The sequence below is a fragment of the Nicotiana tomentosiformis genome, chromosome 1 (assembly GCF_000390325.3).
Source record: "Nicotiana tomentosiformis chromosome 1, ASM39032v3, whole genome shotgun sequence".
Classification (NCBI taxonomy): domain Eukaryota; kingdom Viridiplantae; phylum Streptophyta; class Magnoliopsida; order Solanales; family Solanaceae; genus Nicotiana; species Nicotiana tomentosiformis.
The window spans coordinates 23,890,746-23,908,736 of record NC_090812.1 but is presented as its reverse complement, the minus strand read 5'-3'; the positions used below and the strand labels follow the sequence as shown (position 1 = coordinate 23,908,736).

Sequence of the window (17,991 nt, the reverse complement as noted above, 5' to 3'; positions counted from 1 at the left end):
TCACTTTTTTTTTTTGAAAAATATGAAATGTAACTTACACTCATAAGTTCTAAAAACTATCAAAAATATCCAACAATACAAAATAAACAAACTTGCTAATCCTATATATGCAGAACCTCCATCGATGCCATTCATTATCATTATCACAAACCATAGTCCTGAACATATATAAGTTTAGCACAAAATTATTATTTTTATAATGAACTACATAATACAATATTCTAAAAATATAACTTGATATTTTAATATCAACTACTAATAACACAATTACTAGGCATTATAATTCGTCAAATTGCAATAATATTACAAGATCCATCAGTCCAAAAGAAAATGATACTTAGTAATTAGTTGGTGGATTAGTTGTGTCATAATAGATGGTGGACTTTTTAAAAAATATAAAAGTTTGAGGTTATTTTTGAAATTGTTAAAAAATCTAACACTAATATACTGGGCCACTTTAAAACATCCACCAAAACATGGATACAATTTATAAATAAAAAATGTTTTGTCAAAAATTTTTTGGAAAAAACTTGACAAAATCTATGGCCAAACGCAGTCTAGAAAACTTAGTATGTATGCTGCATCTTCTTTTTTTCGGTGTTAGCATGATTTTCTATTATTCGTCTAAGTGTAAACACGTCAGGGTTATTTGATTCATGGACTAGTTATATAGAAATTATATATATATATATATATATATATATATATATATATATATATATATATATATATATATATATATATAATTGTTATTGGATGAATAATATTATAAAAATTGTTATATGAAGAATAATGTAACGACCCGGCGGTCGTTTCGAGATTTGTAGCCCCGTTCTCCTTTTCTGCTCATTTTTGTGCTTCACTGTTGTTTTATGACTTACCGGATTAGTTGGTTCGGGTCCGGAGTGAATTTAGAGTGAATTGAGACACTTAGTCTCTTAATTGATTTTTAAGTTGGAAAAATCGACTGAATGCCGACTTATGTGTAAACGATATCGGATTAGAATTTTGATGGTTCCGTTAACTCCGTTGGACGATTCTGGACTTAGGAGCGTATCCAGATTGTGATTTGGAGGTCGGGGAGTAGAATTAGGCTTGAAATGTCGAAAGTCGAATTTTTTGAGAAGTTTGACCGGGAGTTGACTTTTTGATATCGGGGGCGGATTTCGATTTCGAAAGTTGTAGTAGCTTCGTGGGGTCATTTTTGACTTGTGTACAAAATTTGAGGTCAATCGAACGTGATTTGATAGGTTTTGGCATCGTTTTGTAGAATTTGGAAATTTCAAAGTTCATTAGGCTTGAATCCGTGTGTAATTCGTGTTTTGATGTTGTTTGAGGTAATTTGAGGGTTCGACTAAATTCGTATGATGTTTTGGGATTTGATGGTATGTTTGGTTGAGGTCCCGGGGGGGGGGGACTCGGGTGAGTTTCGGGTAGTCAACGGATCATTTTTGGACCTTGGTTGATGGCTGATGTCTGCTGCTGTGTTTTTCTGGTTTCCTCTTACGCGTTCGCGAGAGGAGCCTCGCGTTTGCAAAGGGTGTTTGTGAGCTGGAAATTTTTGTTCTTCGCGTTCGCTAAGAAGAGGACGCGAAGGTGTGGTCTGTGTGTGCATTACGAACGCGGGAGTGGTGTCGCGTTCGCGAAGAGGAGTGAGGTAACTGGGGACCCCCAACCTTTTGGTCTACGCGTTCGCGAGGCATAAGTCGTGTTCGCGAAGGTCAGAGTTGGTAAAGCATCGCGTTCGCGAAGCGTTGGTCGCGTTCGCCAAGAGTTAAACTGAGAGGCAGTCAAATTGGTCTACGCGAACGCAAGGGACAGTCGCGTTCACGAAGAAGGAAATCTGGGCAACAATATTTAATTTCAAAAATGAGGGTTTGAACCCATTCTTCATATTTTGAGCTAGAGACCACGAATTTGGGCGATTCTTGAAGGGATTTTCGTGGAGTTGATTGGTGTAAGTGATTCTGACTTGTTTTTGACTAAATTTTATGATTATGTCTTTAATTTCATCATCTAATTTGTGATTTGGGATGAAAAATTAGGAAAAAAAGAGGAAGTGTTCTTGAGTTAGATTTTTGAGGGTTTGAATGGGATTTTGTTATCAGATTTGAGTAAATTTGGTATGGTTAGACTCGTGAGTGAATGGGCTTACGGGTTTTGTGACTTTTGTTAGAATTGGAGACGTGGGCTCGGGGTCGGCTTTTGACCAATTTCGGATTTTGGCTTATAATTTCGTATTTTTCTTATGGAGTTGATTCCTTTGGTCCGTATTGATTGTATTGTAATGCTTGTGGTTAGATTCGAGACGTTTGGAGGCCCATTCGCGAGGCAAAGGCATATTGGAGTAGAGTTTTGCTCGGATTGAGGTAAGTAATAGTTCTAAATCTGGTCTTGAGGATATGAAACCCCAATTTTTTGTGTTGTATGATTGTTTTGGAGGTGACGCACATGTCAGGTGACAGGCGTGTGGGCAGGCACCGTAGGAATTGCGACTTGGTCCATTCCGTGAAACTGAGAAGTTGAATAAACTTGTTGTTAACTATATGCTCTTCATGTATTATAGAAATTTGACTGTGAATCATGTTAGAGACCATAATTATGCTATGCGTTGGTACTGTTGGGACCCACAGAGGCCATGTTACATGTTGGATTACCTTCTAAATGCTATTTGTACTCAGTCTCAATGTTATTCGCATATCATATCTCAGTCTCTATTATTCTTGTTGATACATCATATTATTGTTGTTTGGGATGATTTTCCTGATTTCTGAGAGCCCGAGAGACAGGAGAGATTGCTGACTTAGTGAGGCCGAGGGCCTAATTGTGAGGATATTTATGGGATAGGGCTGCACGCCCCAATATGTTTTCATTGATTCATGCTATAATTTGGCTTGATATAGCGCTTGGGCTGAAGGAGCCCCTCCGGAGTTTGTACATACCCCCAGTGAGCGCAGGTACCTACTAAGTGCGAGTGCCAAGTGCTGAGTGACTGTGAGGAATGAGTGGTTGTGAGGAATGAGTGATTGCGAGGTTGGAGTGAATGAGAGGACTGAGTGATTGTTTCCCCTGAGAGGATGTATATGATTTCATTGTTGTTGTACATAGTTTCCATATATCACTAATTTTAAAAAACTTATGAAGGATACTTTTATCTGATTTTTACTTGAATTTGGCACGAAAAACTGATGTGACTTAATTTGCCGGATTTGAAAGCATGTCTACTTTTTTTATTGAGACTACTGAAAGTGAATTATAACTGTGTAACTCGTCACTATCTTTGAGTTCCTTATTTATTATTGTTACTTACTGAGTTGGTTGTACTCACGCTACACCCTGCACTTCGTGTGTAGATCCAGGAGTTTTTGGACGTGGAGAGTGTTGATATTTCGCGTAACTGACCGTTGGAGATACCGAGGTAGCTGCCTGGCGTTCGCAGTCCTTGTTTCTCCTTCCTTATCCCTTCTTTCGTTGTATTTGGATCCAAACTGTTACAGTCGTTTCATTTTTAGACTGATTATGTATAGATACGCATGGCTTAGTGACACCTCGATATTGGGAGCTATTTCCGCACTTATATTTTGGGTTTTACCCTCCTTGTTTATGAAAATTTTACTTATTTCAAATGTCTTGAATTATTTTTCTGTTAAATATTTGGAGTATTTGAAAATGACGGCTTGCCTAGTACCATCGATAGGCGCCATCACGACAAATTAGGATTTGGGTCGTGACAAATAATAATGCATAAAATGCAACACTGATAATAACACATGTATTATTATGCATGATGATTATCTAAAGGTGATTTTGTCTTTAGATTCTCTTATTCAAGCAATACTAATATGAGTAATCTTATTCCAAATTCGATCCTGTTTATGTATTTTCCTACAAGTTATGCTAATATTAGGAATGCAAAGTTTAATACTGAAAACCAAATATTACATTAGTCAGAGTTCTATACTACATAGAAGGAAGACATTGTAGTAGCTTTCCAGAGATTACGTAAGGGAAATATGACAAGATGGTGGGCCTTATGGGCCTACATACTCATGTCTCAGAGCCCAGATCACTCTTTGTTCAACAGGGCCTCAGAACAGCTCACGTTCCACTGAAGCTGAAATGTGATCGTGGAAATCGCGACTTAAAGATATCGCATTACTAGAATAAGTCGCATTTGAAGATTAGAGTTATAACTTATAAGTTCGAATATGGTTTACAAGTAGTGAATACAATTTATAAGATATGCGTTAGCTTTTCCTCATTCTCGATTTCCGTTTTGAACATCCTTATAGTTGTATATAAATTTTCTTTTTAGAAATTTAATTTTTTAATTATAATTCTGTGATAACAAATTATTATTTTAAAAAAATTCTCCTTTAATGGTAATCACTCATATATAATCAATGATTGTCAATTTTTATGATAAACGTAGAAACTCATTGATGTATGTGTATACTCAATAGTACTTTATCTGTTTTAGGCCTATAGTGAATACGTGCTATGCTACGTTGAAGAATAACTCAATACTCTATCTAAAGAAACGTTTTTAAAACAAAAGATCATTCTCTATCGCAGAATTATAAATGAAGAGCTAAAATTTGATTATGTTTTTTGGTATGTAATGAATAAGGATCTAAGTGAAATCCAGAATGGAAAAAATTGAGGTATTTTTATAGAAGATAAATTGTATTTAATAAATACGACTTATGAATCACATTTGGCAAATGATAATAAGTTGCATTGGGTATTCGACTAATAAATAGCATTCTGCATACGCGACTTATAATCGCTTATAAATCGCATTATGCATACGTGACTTATAAATCGCATTTACAAAAAACGACTTATAAATCGCATTCAGAAATTGCGACTTATGAAATTATTTTTCAAAAGATATGGACGAATATTATTTATAAATCACATTTGGTTATGACATGTACTAACAGCTCCGGACTATTCTTTCCATTGTAATTTACTCTTAAGTCGTATTGGATGAAGTTTTGCATAATTTTGGTGTTCCTTTAAAAACAACATGCCACTAAACATATTGAGCAAAAAAAATGCACATTTTGGAGAAAAAAATGTTCGTCACTATCACAATGATCACCAGGCAATTTGCGGATGTTATTGGCAATTCTAGTCGACTCATTTCATTTAAGATAGAGTTAATTTGGTTTTGTCAATTTTGAGTTAGAACTTGTAAGTCAAGTTTCATTCAAGTTACTTATTCGTTATGCTGATTGTTTTTACTTAAGTAAAGTAAGTAAAAGAGTAAGGCAATAGAATTATAGAGCACTCGAAAAAAAAACTTCAATTCCTTCAATCTTTTAATATTAAAAAGTTCAAAATTGACTCATCCTTTACATGAAACGAATTTAATATTCTTGAAAATGTAACTTGATCTTTAACTCTTTGTTTTGTTGTCCAGTCTAACTCTGACATCTAAGCTGGAAAAAGATGAAGTAATATATTTTAAGCAAATTTCCTAGAATCCCCTTATCAAAAAGTTAAATTCTTCGACAATTTTTTTATTTAATTAATTAATTAATTTATTTTAGATCTTCATCACTCCTCCTTCAAATTATTAAATGTGGCAGACCAACATGGACCTATCACACCACTTGGTCTGTGTTTTCAAATGGTACACTATATGTCATCATCTTGTATCTGTACCTTGACCTGAATATCTCTTCAAATTAGTTAACAAGGGAACAAAAATTCTTATATACCTACAGTGTTTTGGAAGCTTGCAAATAACTGTCCGAAAAGAAAAACACAAAGTGACAGGATTGCAAATTGAGACATACAACAAACTGACATTTCTGTGGTATTAAAAATTTGATGTAACCCAAAGACTCGCCAGAATCACTCAATATTTTGCCAGTATTAACATTAGCTACCCAAACCAATAAGTCCAATTTACAATAACAACAACAACAAGCCTAATGTAATCCCACAAGCGAGGTTTGAGGAGGGTAGTGTGCATGCAGACCTTATCCTTACCTTGTGACGATAGATAGACTGTTTCCAATAAACCCTCGGCTCGAGGAAAATAAGTCCAATTTACAAGTACTAAACATTTAGTGCTACAGTCAAACATCTCTAAAACAGTCTCGTTTGTTCCGAATATTTTTGGATGTTATAGCGAAGTGCTGTTATATAGAACATATATTATAACATAATATGAAAATTGGTTCCGAAAAAGTTAGGCTTTTATCGTGAAGTGTTGTTATATAGGGATGTTGTTATAGAGAGGTCTGACTGTATCTTTAGTTGCAGACATGTTAAAGGTCTTTTTCAAGTGACAAATTGATCTTTTATTGGACAGATATATAGCGACTTGTTTCATCATTTCGGAACATTGACCAATTTTACCTTAGTTAAATCCAGTTACATTTATGGTAGAAAATGGAATTATTTCAAGATAATTACTTTCTCTGACCATAAAATTTCGAACTTGACAACTTAATAACTTATTCACCTCTTGAGTATTAACTGTTGATAAAGGTCAACTTGTTACAGTAAGAATGATCCTTTACCAAGACCATCATCTTTTTAGAATAGAGTTGTTGTATGAAAAAAGAAACAGATAAAAGACACTATGACAATGGTATGGAATTCAGAAATATTCATTTAACAATAGGTTGCAAGTTTATGTAGTTGCTAGCAGTATAGGCTATATTGTTAAAGCTGCATTTACAATGATGGGAAATGTACAAGATATATGGTTACTGCAGATGCCATAAAGCACAGTACATGCTACAAGGATCAAAGATTAACTAGCTGATATGATCCAGTTTCCAATTACAGCAGTAACAACTCCTCTTTATACGAGCTATCGGATGCTTACTGGGGTGATTTAGAGGTCAAAACTGTGGCTGTTGAAATGGAAAATAGCCTGATGGCCTCTTCTTTGCAAGTTTTGCCTTCTGCACTCTTTAGCAACACTGGACTGAAGAGTAGGAGGACCACATACTATCACACCAATATCTACACTTCCCCAACTCTTTGCATGTGATCCAAATATCTCTGCAGAAAAAGAAGTTAAAACACACTGTCAAGAAAACTAAGGGAAAGTAGACCTTGCAAAGTTCATATGTTGCTCTGAACGTACCTTGGAAATCTGGTCTTTCACCATATCGAATAGTATTAACAGATCGAGCTTCTTCAAGATTCTTGTGTAAAGAGGCCTCAATATTCTGCTGCAGGTTGTCGACCTTCTTTGTGCTATCCTCTGGTTCCTCCTTCAATGAGGTTTTCCTTTCCCAAAGATGCCATAAAGCGATCACGAGACCCCCAAATATAACAACACTTGCAGCCATGCATCCAATCAACAAAAGCCCCTTGTACCACCAGTAAGTTACATTGTATGGATTTATGTACAAGATGTCTAATAATGCTACAGTGATCACCAACCCAATTGTGGATACTATGACATACAATCCAGACCATACAACATTTCCAGTACCAATCAAACTGGACATTCGACATCCACTGAAGCCAGGGGAGATTGAGGTGTGCATTGCTTTCGGTCTTTTGCCCTCCTCCTGAGCCGAAAAGAAGTAAAAATTACACACAATATAAAATGGAGTGATGTTACATAAACAAAATGAGAATACGAAGAACCAAATACCAATGAAGGTTGTGATTCCCGAGTCACAAATGTTTGAATCTCAAGATTCAGTTTATCAGAATAAAGTGGACAGATTGCCTCCATGGCAATTGTCTCAAGAAGTGGGAGCTCATCTGAGTTTTTTATAGCCCATACTATTAGTATATTTCTTGGAAGGCAAGGCCTGCTATTGTTGATACGGTGGAGGATATCACTCAGGATAGCTAGGAAAGGAGATATTCCAATTCCACCTGCTACCAAAATGAGATTTTCATACCTGGGGGGAGAAACATGGTTAACACAATTGATTAGCCAATGAATTGGTACTGAAACAAAAGAATTGTATACTCAGTAGATAATGCTGGACTTGACATACGTCAAATGATATGGTGATTCATGCCCATAAGGACCTTCGACAGAAGCTGTTAATATCCTGTTATGCTGCAAAAGGGGCTCCATTTCATGTTGTTCGACAGAAAGATTCAAGATATGCCCCTTCAGTTTTTCGGTCCAATCTCCAAGAACCTTTATGAGAATAGCAAGATGATGTTTCCCATCAAGGGGACTGGAGGAGACACTGAAAGGGTGCCACTGCAGCCAGGACAACTCACGTATTTGTAAGAACATCCAGCCAAGGGCGTTGTAATGTAAATCTACATCGCGAGAGAAGAAATATTAGAATCACTGAAAAATGAAGTGGTGAGGAAATCAGTAGAGTTCAAAGATTTAATCTTTTACTTGCAGGTTTTGAAAGAACGAGTTCAATGGTTCCACAAGGAAAGCATGTGGCTGAAAGTATGTCAACAGTCTTTCGTGACTGGAAGAACCTAAGGAATCGATCAAGCATGAAAAGGAAGATTCCGGCACCAGCCATCATGAAGATGAAGTCACCAACATGCAAGGCCAGGAACACCACGAACACCACATATAATTGGTGCGTATAGAAGAACAATTCAAAGTTGTTCCTCCTTACTCCTGGAAGTGAAGTCACCCACATCAATAAACCAGCTGCAAGGCTGATAACTCCTGGAAGATGGGCTACTCCTACGTTTTTCCACTGGATTAGCTGCATTAAACACAATGGCAAAGTTCAAGTCTTATTTTTTCTTTACCAAGAAAACACAGAAAGATGCATTACATGTGATGAAGGGCTAGGCAAATGAATTTTCAGTTTTAGAACTCACTTCCTCCACAAGGCACCCGCGCATTGCCCAGCCAATCACATAGAATAGACCGTGAAGGCTAAAAAGAGCCATAGTAGTATGTCCCAGCCAAACATGATATCGAGTGGCATGCTCAAATGGGATATCTATAGCTCGAAGAAGAACTGAACCCCGTGCAACAGGTATAAACAAAGATGCTAAGCAGGTTAATCCAATGAATCCAAAACGACGGCCTGTTAGCTCCAGCAACATAGCGCTGAATAGATTACAACAGAGGATGTTAGTCAATGACGCAGAACCTGTAATTAGAAAAAGAGGACCTTGGATATAGTTATTATCCCAGCAGGCCGAGTCTAAATTCTGTTTCAAGAATAAACATAAAATCTTTAATACAGTCAACTCATGTTTAGCTCGAGCTTCAGTAAATTGGGGTTATCAATCTTTCAGGAAGAATATTCAGTAGTTTTACTTTTAGAATTCTACTGCCATTGCACATCTCTGGAGAACTAACTGCTACTTTATATAAAAGAAGATAACATAAGAACAAACTTGAAGGACCAAAACTTGAACCAAGGGTATAATGGATTGAAACCTTTCCAAATGTAGAGCAGTTGAGAGCCAGAAGAGTTCAAAACAAATAATTTTAGAACAAGAATATCATGTAGTCCTTTCGGAAAACGAATAATGGTTTGTATAGCTGAGTCATACATGTATATATGAAAGGATTAAAGGTAACTAGTTCTCTGAAAGGATGATAGTTTAGGCAAGCCGAAACAGCACGGTCCAAACTATAGACAGCAATTAATAGGCCTAAGTCTGTTGAGTTAAATATTGCATGATCTTGAACATGGTGAATTTTATTGCCATTGGGAAACAACTACTTTCTCTTCAAATACATACAAAATATAGCAAGAAATCAGTGAAACCCGAACAAGAAAGTAACGTGATCATGGTGACAGAATTACCTTTTCTCTTTCATGTCTTGTACATGAAGCGAGGATAAGCGGTCAACACTCCGTATACTGTACATAATAACAGCCCAGATGATGTACACTGAGAAGAGTGTAACTCCAATCATTTCTGCAGCTGTAACAACCCCAAATGGTCCATCCACCAGCACTGGGAATGTCCATAAGCGAAAACTTGGACATTTTGCAGTTTTCTTCCTACAACAATTTAAAATTCAGGTAACTACACAAGTTCAGAACATCCACTAACTTCTAACGGAGTTCCTTTGAACTAAGAAATCAAGCTAGCAGATGCACATACACTTGGGGTTCATCTTTACCAGAGAGAACGAGGCGAATAACTGCAAGAAATGCAATCATGAAAATTGGGAAACTGAATATCAAGAATTTGCTTCCTGCAGTTCAACAGAAACTGAGATTACTTTCTAACAAAGTGGAAAAACAAATACAGTATAAAAGCAAGAAATTTTCCATGTTGGCAACAAACCTGTTTTCCCAAAGATAGTTCCTTGGGTATCTCGAATCAATTTCTTTTGCATTTCATTCATGTATGCTGAAGGCAATAAGAAAAGAAAAGTAGCCCATGCAATGAAGATCATCCACATTAATACATTGAGAATCAACTTTGTTGATGATACCCAAAAGGGTGTCTTATTGAGATAGTCAAAATCATTTTCTTTCTTCAAAAGAAGAGGTTCTTGGCCTGAGAATTCACTCATTACAGAATCTTTAAAGTTTGGCAACAATTAGTACACTCTCCAGGCCTATTCTTATACTTTGTTTGGCCTATATCAAGCATCCCCAGTAAAGTAGTTAATATATACAAGAAAGCTTCAGTATAAACCAAATCCATCAACATTCATAGGTCATGTACAGAATTAAGCAGAAATTTGGCTGAAATGAAGCCACAAAATATCGGACCACTCAACAATTAATTCCTCCCCCCCACCCCCGACAGTTACAGTATATGTCTGTCTCATTGTTAATATACTAGGAAAGCTCAGTTTATATTATTCGGTAAAGGGGAGACAATCACGAGCCGAGAGTCTATCAGAAACAGTCTCTACCTTCATAGGTAGGGATAAGCTACACATTAACGTCTCCAAACTACACTTGTGGGTTACCACTGGGTTATTGTTGTTGTTGGAAGGGGTAGACAAATACATGGTTCTTCTTAAAACTGAGAAATATGATGTTACATGATATAGTAGTAGATTTATAGTTCTACTGACAAGTTCATACATTTTTGCTACAAGAATGATGGCCACAGCTTCTTGAGCTTGAATTATTTATCGGAAAACTATGCTGCGCTTTTGCTGACTTGCAACGTGTTGATAAGAACAAATAAGAGAGGGAGTCTTCATTTTTACTGTTCTACACTTATTAGAAATTTACACATTATAAATAACGCTTACATTGTTACGTTTCATGTGATCTATTATGTTCATTCTCAACAATGCCGAAACTTTACTGCTGAAGAAAGAAAGTCAAGAATTTTTAAAAGAACATTTGACTAGACTGATAATAAACAAAAAAAAAAACATTTTTAGGTGTAGTGTTGCGGTCTAAAGACTTCCACGTTCACTCCCAAAATAACTTTTCCGTTTCGCTTTCTTTGTTTCACAATGAGTACAAAGACCCACAAATATTAATTAAGAGACTAGCACTCTCATTTATTTCCTATCTATTTTATGAAAAATTCTTAAAAAGAAAATTCAAATTCGCGGACCAGTAGCTTTTGTTTGACGTAGACTAGAGTCACTAGACAGCTGTTCGAGATTCTTTTTTGTGCTATCAAATTTCGAGGCTAGTGATATTAATTATCCCAAGCGTCATTTTTGTAGGTTGAAAGACTCGTTTAAGGTCCAAAACTTTACAACTTGTTTCGATGGTTGTTATGTATCGTCTAATATTGTATCGTATCGTTTTGATGTATATAATGTTTGGAAATATTGTATTGTTTATCGTCGTTTCATGATGTCATGTACCAACAATATGAAAAATAAACTTGTATAGTCAGACCTCTGTATAATTGTATCCTTATATAACAATACTTCACTATAAAAGCCAAGTTTTTCCGAAACCAAATTTCATGTTCTATTATAATATATGTTTTCTATAACAATAATTCACTATAACATCCAAAAATATCTGGAACAAACGAGATTGTCACAGAGAGGTTTGACTGTAATATTATAAAAAAAAAGTAAGGCACGAAATAATATTATTATATATAAGCTTGTTTAGCGTGCATCTTTCATCTTCTCCACTTTTTTTTAAAAAAAAAACTCCGGGACACTTCTACGTGTGAAACACCAATGCAGTTTCTACAAAATTTAATTAGTAGCCTGGAAAAAGGCCATTTGTGCAAATGACCCCCTTATCTGTGCAGTCATGATAAAGGTCAAGTTGTTAAAGTAAAAATGAGCCTTTACAAAGAGCAACATCCTTTTAGAGTAGAGTCGTTGGAAAATAAAAATCGAAGCAAATTAGATACAACTTACAAGACACTATGACACTGGTATGGAATTCAGAAACTCTCATTGATAACAGGCTGCAGGTTTATGTAGTTACTAGCCGTATAGGTGATACTGTTATATACTATATTGTTAAAGCTGCATTTACAACGACTGAAAATGTACAAGAAGCTTACTACAGATACCATAAAGCACAGTACATGCTACAAGGATCAAAGATTAACTAGCTGATATGATCCAGTTTCCAATTACAGCAGTAACAACTCCTCTTTATACGAGCTATTCGGATGCTTACTGGGGTGATTTAGAGGTCAAAACTGTGGCTGTTGAAATGGAAAATAGCCTGATGGCCTCTTCTTTGCAAGTTTTGCCTTCTGCACTCTTTAGCAACACTGGACTGAAGAGTAGGAGGACCACATACTATCACACCAATATCTACACTTCCCCAACTCTTTGCATGTGATCCAAATATCTCTGCAGAAAAAGAAGTTAAAACACACTGTCAAGAAAACTAAGGGAAAGTAGACCTTGCAAAGTTCATATGTTGCTCTGAACGTACCTTGGAAATCTGGTCTTTCACCATATCGAATAGTATTAACAGATCGAGCTTCTTCAAGATTCTTGTGTAAAGAGGCCTCAATATTCTGCTGCAGGTTGTCGACCTTCTTTGTGCTATCCTCTGGTTCCTCCTTCAATGAAGTTTTCCTTTCCCAAAGATGCCATAAAGCGATCACGAGACCCCCAAATATAACAACACTTGCAACCATGCATCCAATCAACAAAAGCCCCTTGTACCACCAGTAATATATATTGTGTGGATTTATGTACAAGATGTCGAATAATGCTACAGTGATCACCAACCCAATTGTGGACACTACGACATACAATCCAGACCATACAACATTTCCAGTACCAACCAATCCAGACATTCGACATCCCTTGAAGCCAGGGGAGATTGAGGGGTTCATTGCTTTGGATGTTTTACCCTCCTCCTGAGGAAAAAAGAAGTATTAATTAACTCATATAATTGGGTGATGATACATAAACAAATGAAAAATAAGGGGGAAAACCGAATACCAATGAAGGTTGTGATTCCCGAGTCACGAATGTTTGAATCTCAAGATTCAGTTTATCAGAGAAAAGTGGACAAATTGCCTCCATGTCAACTGTCTCAAGAAGTGGAAGCTCATCTGACTTTTTTATAGCCCATACTATTAGTATATTTCTTGGCAGGCAAGGCTTGCTATCGTTGATGCGGTGGAGGATATCACTCAGGATCGCTAGGAAAGGGGATATTCCAATTCCACCGGCTACCAAAATGAGATTTTCATACCTGAGAGGAGAAGCATGATCAAGCCAATTAATTAGTCAGTGACTTGATAACTTTAATTTAAAAAAAATTGTATACTCAACAGATATGGCTGAGTATGTACATACATTAAGTGATATGGTGATTCATGCCCATAAGGACCTTCAACAGACGCTGTTATCTTCCTATTATGCTGCAAAAGGGGCTCCATCTCAGGTTGTTCAACCGAAATATTCAAGATGTGTCCCTTCAGTTTTTCAGTCCAATCTCCAAGAACCTTTATGAGAATTGCAAGATGATGTTTCCCATCAAGGGGACTAGAGGAGACACTGAAAGGGTGCCACTGCAGCCAGGACAACTGGGGTACTTGTAAGAATATCCAGCCAAGGGCGTTGTAATGTAAATCTACATTGCGAGAGAAGAGGTATTAGAATCACTGGAAGATATTCTGGCGAAAAGAAATCAGTTGAGTCAAAGATTTGTTTTTTACTTGCAGGTTTTGAAAGAACAAGTTCAACGGTTCCACAAGGAAAACATGTGGCTGAAAGTATGTCAACAGTCTTCCGTGACTGGAAGAATCTAAGGAACCGATCAAGCATGAAAAGAAAGATCCCAGCACCAGCTATCATGAAGATGAAGTCACCAACATGCAAGGCCAGGAACACCACGAACACCACATATAATTGGTGCGTATAGAAGAACAGTTCAAAGTTTTGTCTCCTTACTCCAGGAAGTGAAGTCACCCACATTAATAAACCTGCTGCAAGGCTGATAACTCCTGGAAGATTGGCTACTCCTACGCTTTTCCACTGGATTAGCTGCATTAAACACAATGGCAAAGCCCAAGTCTTCAATTTCTTTACCAAGAGTACTCACAAGGATGCATTACATGTGATGAAGCCCTTCAATATATAAATTACAACTTAATACAAGGGATCTCTATGGGGTAGGGAAATAAATATTCAGTTTTATAACTCACTTCCTCTACAAGGCGGCCCCGCATTGCCCAGCCAATCACATAGAACAGACCATGAAGGCTAAAAAGAGCCATAGTAAGATGTCCCAGCCAAACATGATATCGAGTGGCATGCTCAAAAGGAATATCTATGGCTCGAAGAAGAACAGAACCTCGTGCAACAGGAAGAAACAGGAATGCTAAGCAGATTAATCCGATGAATCCAAAACGAAGACCTGTTAGCTCCAGTAACAGAGCACTGGAAAAATTACATCATCAGATATTAGTCGATCCTCCTATTAAAGGAGCCTTCAAGTCAACAACTATGTACTGGTTCTAAAGTCTGATATAAGAACTATGTGGTTGGAACTGTTTATATCCCAATACTTTGAAACCTTTTCACATGGAATTCTCTTTATATTTAACAAGATGCACAATTTATATATAAAGTGACAAAGAAGAGAGGACAGATAAATAGAAGAGAAAATGAATCTATCTTTCCCAATTTAAAATCACAGCCACAGGTGGACTAGATAAAGTGCAGCAAATGAACTTAAAAGATCCTCACTTAATATCAGTGAAGTTAGTAAAATCAAACGCTTAGACAGAATAGCCTGGAATTATGTATGATGCAGAAAGTTAACTGTACTCAACTTTCCTAAATCTGTTTGTTTTCATTAGACCTGTACAGGAATGAACATCATAAACCAGGATACATTTTATTTCAATAAGTCGAGTCTAAATTCTGTTTGAAGAATAAAATGAAATCTTTAAACAGGCTCCAAAGTCATGTTTAGCTAAAGCTTCACTAAATTGAAATTGTCAATGTTTCAGTACCTTCAGAATTCTATGCATGCACATTTCTGGAGAAATAAGAAGCTACTGTATAAGAAGATAATATAAGAACAAACTAAAATTGAAATGCCAAAATTCGAATTAAGGGTATAAATAACTATAACCGAAAAGGGCCAAATATATCCCTCTACTTTAAAATATTGTATAAACTTACCCTCCGTTTCACTATCTGGTCGTCTGAGCCCTTACCGTTATACTTTTATTCAAAAATACCCCTAATTTAGACAGAGGGCCACGCGTCACTTTAGGATTAAATAGACCCACCCCCAATTTTAATTACCGGTATCCATTAAAAAACCCAATACCTTTTCTCTTTCATGTCATGTACATGAAACAAGGATAAGAGGTCAACATCCCGTATACTGTACATAATAACAGCCCAGACGATGTACACTGAGAAGAGTATAACTCCAATCATTTCTGCGGCTGTAACAACCCCAAATGGTCCATCAACCAAAACTGGGAATGTCCACAACCGAAAACTTGGACTTTTTGCAGCCTTCTTCCTACAACAATTAAAAATTCAAGTAACTACACAAGTTCAGAACAGCCACTAACTTCTAATTGAGTTCTAAGAAATAAGAAATCAAGCTAGCAGATGCACATACACTTGGGGTTCATCTTCTCCAGAGAGAACGAGGTGAATAATTGCAAGAAATGCAATCATGAAAATTGGGAAACTGAATATCAAGAATGTGCTTCCTGCAGTCCAACAAAAACTGAATCATTTACTAAGAAATTGGAAACAATGATATAACATAAAAGCAAGAAACTTTCAAGTTGGAAACAAACCTGTTGTCCCAAAAATAGTTCCTCGGGTGGCTTGAATAAATTTCCCTTGCAAATCATTCATGAATTTTGAAGGCAATAAGAAAATAAAAGTAGCCCATGCAATAAAGATCACCCACATTATTACTTTGAGAATTAACTTTGTTGATGATACCCAAAGGGGTGTCTTATTGAGATAGTCAAATTCATTTTCTTTCCTCAAAAGAAGAGGTTCTTGGTCTGAGAGTTCACCCATTTTAGAACTTCTTAAAGTTGGCACCAAATACACTCCTCAGGCCTGTTCTTAAACTTTATTTGGCCTATGTCGAGAATCCTCAATGAAGTAGTAGTTAATATATATACAAGAAAGGCTTCAGAAGAAACCAAAGCCATCAACATTCAATCAGGCTATGTACAGAATATAAGCAGAAATCTGGCAGAAATGAAGCCACAAAAAATTGGACCACTCAAAAATTATCCTTTCCCCCCGGGGAAATGGATGAATACAGTTTCAGAATATGTCTATCTCATTGTTAATACTAGGAAAGGTCAGTTCATATTCTTCTTCTTTTTTCTCGAGTTCATATTCTTCTCAAAATTGAAAATAATGACATTACATCAGTAGAAAGAATAGTAATAGTATAACATGTTATGTACACATACAATCTCTCAGACTATAGTGGTGAGTATCGAGTCATTCAAAAATCAAAATGGTAAGGACCAAAGCAAAGTGTAGCCACAAACACTATTAAAAGGGAATCGCACAATTGACTCTAGTGCTTCTTCTTTCTATTTCCTTGTTTTAGTGTGATTTTTTTCTCCTCGAGAAAAATAAAATAGGCTAATCAAATAAAAGTAAAAACATTTATTATGTTATTGTGGATATTATGTCATGGCAAATGTCATGAAAATTTGGCCCTCACTTGAGAAGAAGCCAAATTAATGGCCATATTACAAGTCTCCACTTTGACCTAATTTCGGCTTATATATATATATATTAAATTTGCTACACCTTCTCCGCAAAAATCCCAATGGGCAAAATCATTCTTCATAAATGCCAATCAAGTTCAGGCAAAGCTTGAACTTGAGCACTCGAAGAGGTTTTGTGAACATGTCAGCATGATTGTCTCTAGTGCTGATCTTCTGAATAGAGACTTTTTCTTCGGCAATGGTTTCTCGGATGAAATGATACTTTATATCAATGTGCTTCGTCCTCTCATGATACATTTGATCTTTAGTCAAGTGAATGACACTTTGACTATCATAGAAAATAGTAATACCATATTGGTGTAAACTGAATTCCGCAAATAGACCCTTCAACCATAAAGCTTCTTTGATCGCTTCGGTCACTGCCATATATTCTGCTTCGGTAGTAGATAAAGCTACTACATGTTGTAATGTAGCTTTCCAACTAATAGCGCAACCACCAATGCAAAATACATAGCCTGTCAGTGATCTTCTTTTGTCAAGATCACCTGCATAATCTGAGTGTACAAAACTCACCAAAGTGCTAGTATTTCTCCCAAACTCCAAACGTGTATTTGAAGTACCTCGCAAGTATCTGAGAATCCATTTCACAGCCTGCCAATGTGCTTTACCAGGGCAAGCGATATACTGGCTTACCACGCTCACTGCTTGTGAAATGTCTGGACATGTACAAACCATTGCATACATAATATTGCCGATTGCACTGGAATAAGGAACCTGTGCCATGTACCTCTCTTCTTCCTTTGACTGCAGGGATTGAGCAACTAATAACTTAAAATGAGCATCAAGAGGGGTACTAACTGGTTTAGCATCTTTCATGCCAAAACCCCTCCAAGACTTTCTCCAAGTACTTCTTCTCGGTCAGAAATAGCTTGTTGGCTTTTCGATCTCTTTTGA

General features: G+C 36.5%; 1 protein-coding gene across 4 annotated transcripts; it reads right to left on the bottom strand.

The window, feature by feature from the left end:
- Positions 1-6,608: 6,608 nt before the first annotated feature.
- LOC104086673 (ferric reduction oxidase 6-like) lies at positions 6,609-16,717 on the bottom strand. Of its 4 annotated transcripts, none has more exons than XM_009591000.4 (9): positions 16,132-16,605; positions 10,045-10,138; positions 9,741-9,941; positions 8,797-9,031; positions 8,351-8,678; positions 7,989-8,265; positions 7,634-7,889; positions 7,115-7,547; positions 6,609-7,029 (listed from the first exon to the last, which is right to left on the bottom strand). In XM_009591000.4, the coding sequence occupies exons 1-9, from the start codon at positions 16,361-16,363 to the stop codon at positions 6,860-6,862; spliced, it is 2,226 nt and encodes a 741-aa protein (XP_009589295.1). In that variant the 5' UTR covers positions 16,364-16,605; the 3' UTR covers positions 6,609-6,859. The 4 variants fall into 4 exon arrangements, with proteins under 4 accessions (XP_009589295.1, XP_009589301.1, XP_070035570.1 ...); XM_009591006.4 differs by lacking the exon at positions 16,132-16,605 and adding an exon at positions 10,231-10,578; XM_009590995.3 differs by lacking the exons at positions 6,609-7,029; positions 7,115-7,547; positions 7,634-7,889; ... (3 more) ...; positions 9,741-9,941; positions 10,045-10,138 and adding exons at positions 12,263-12,694; positions 12,780-13,212; positions 13,298-13,553; ... (3 more) ...; positions 15,645-15,845; positions 15,948-16,041 and having other exon boundaries at positions 16,132-16,717.
- Positions 16,718-17,991: the final 1,274 nt, after the last annotated feature.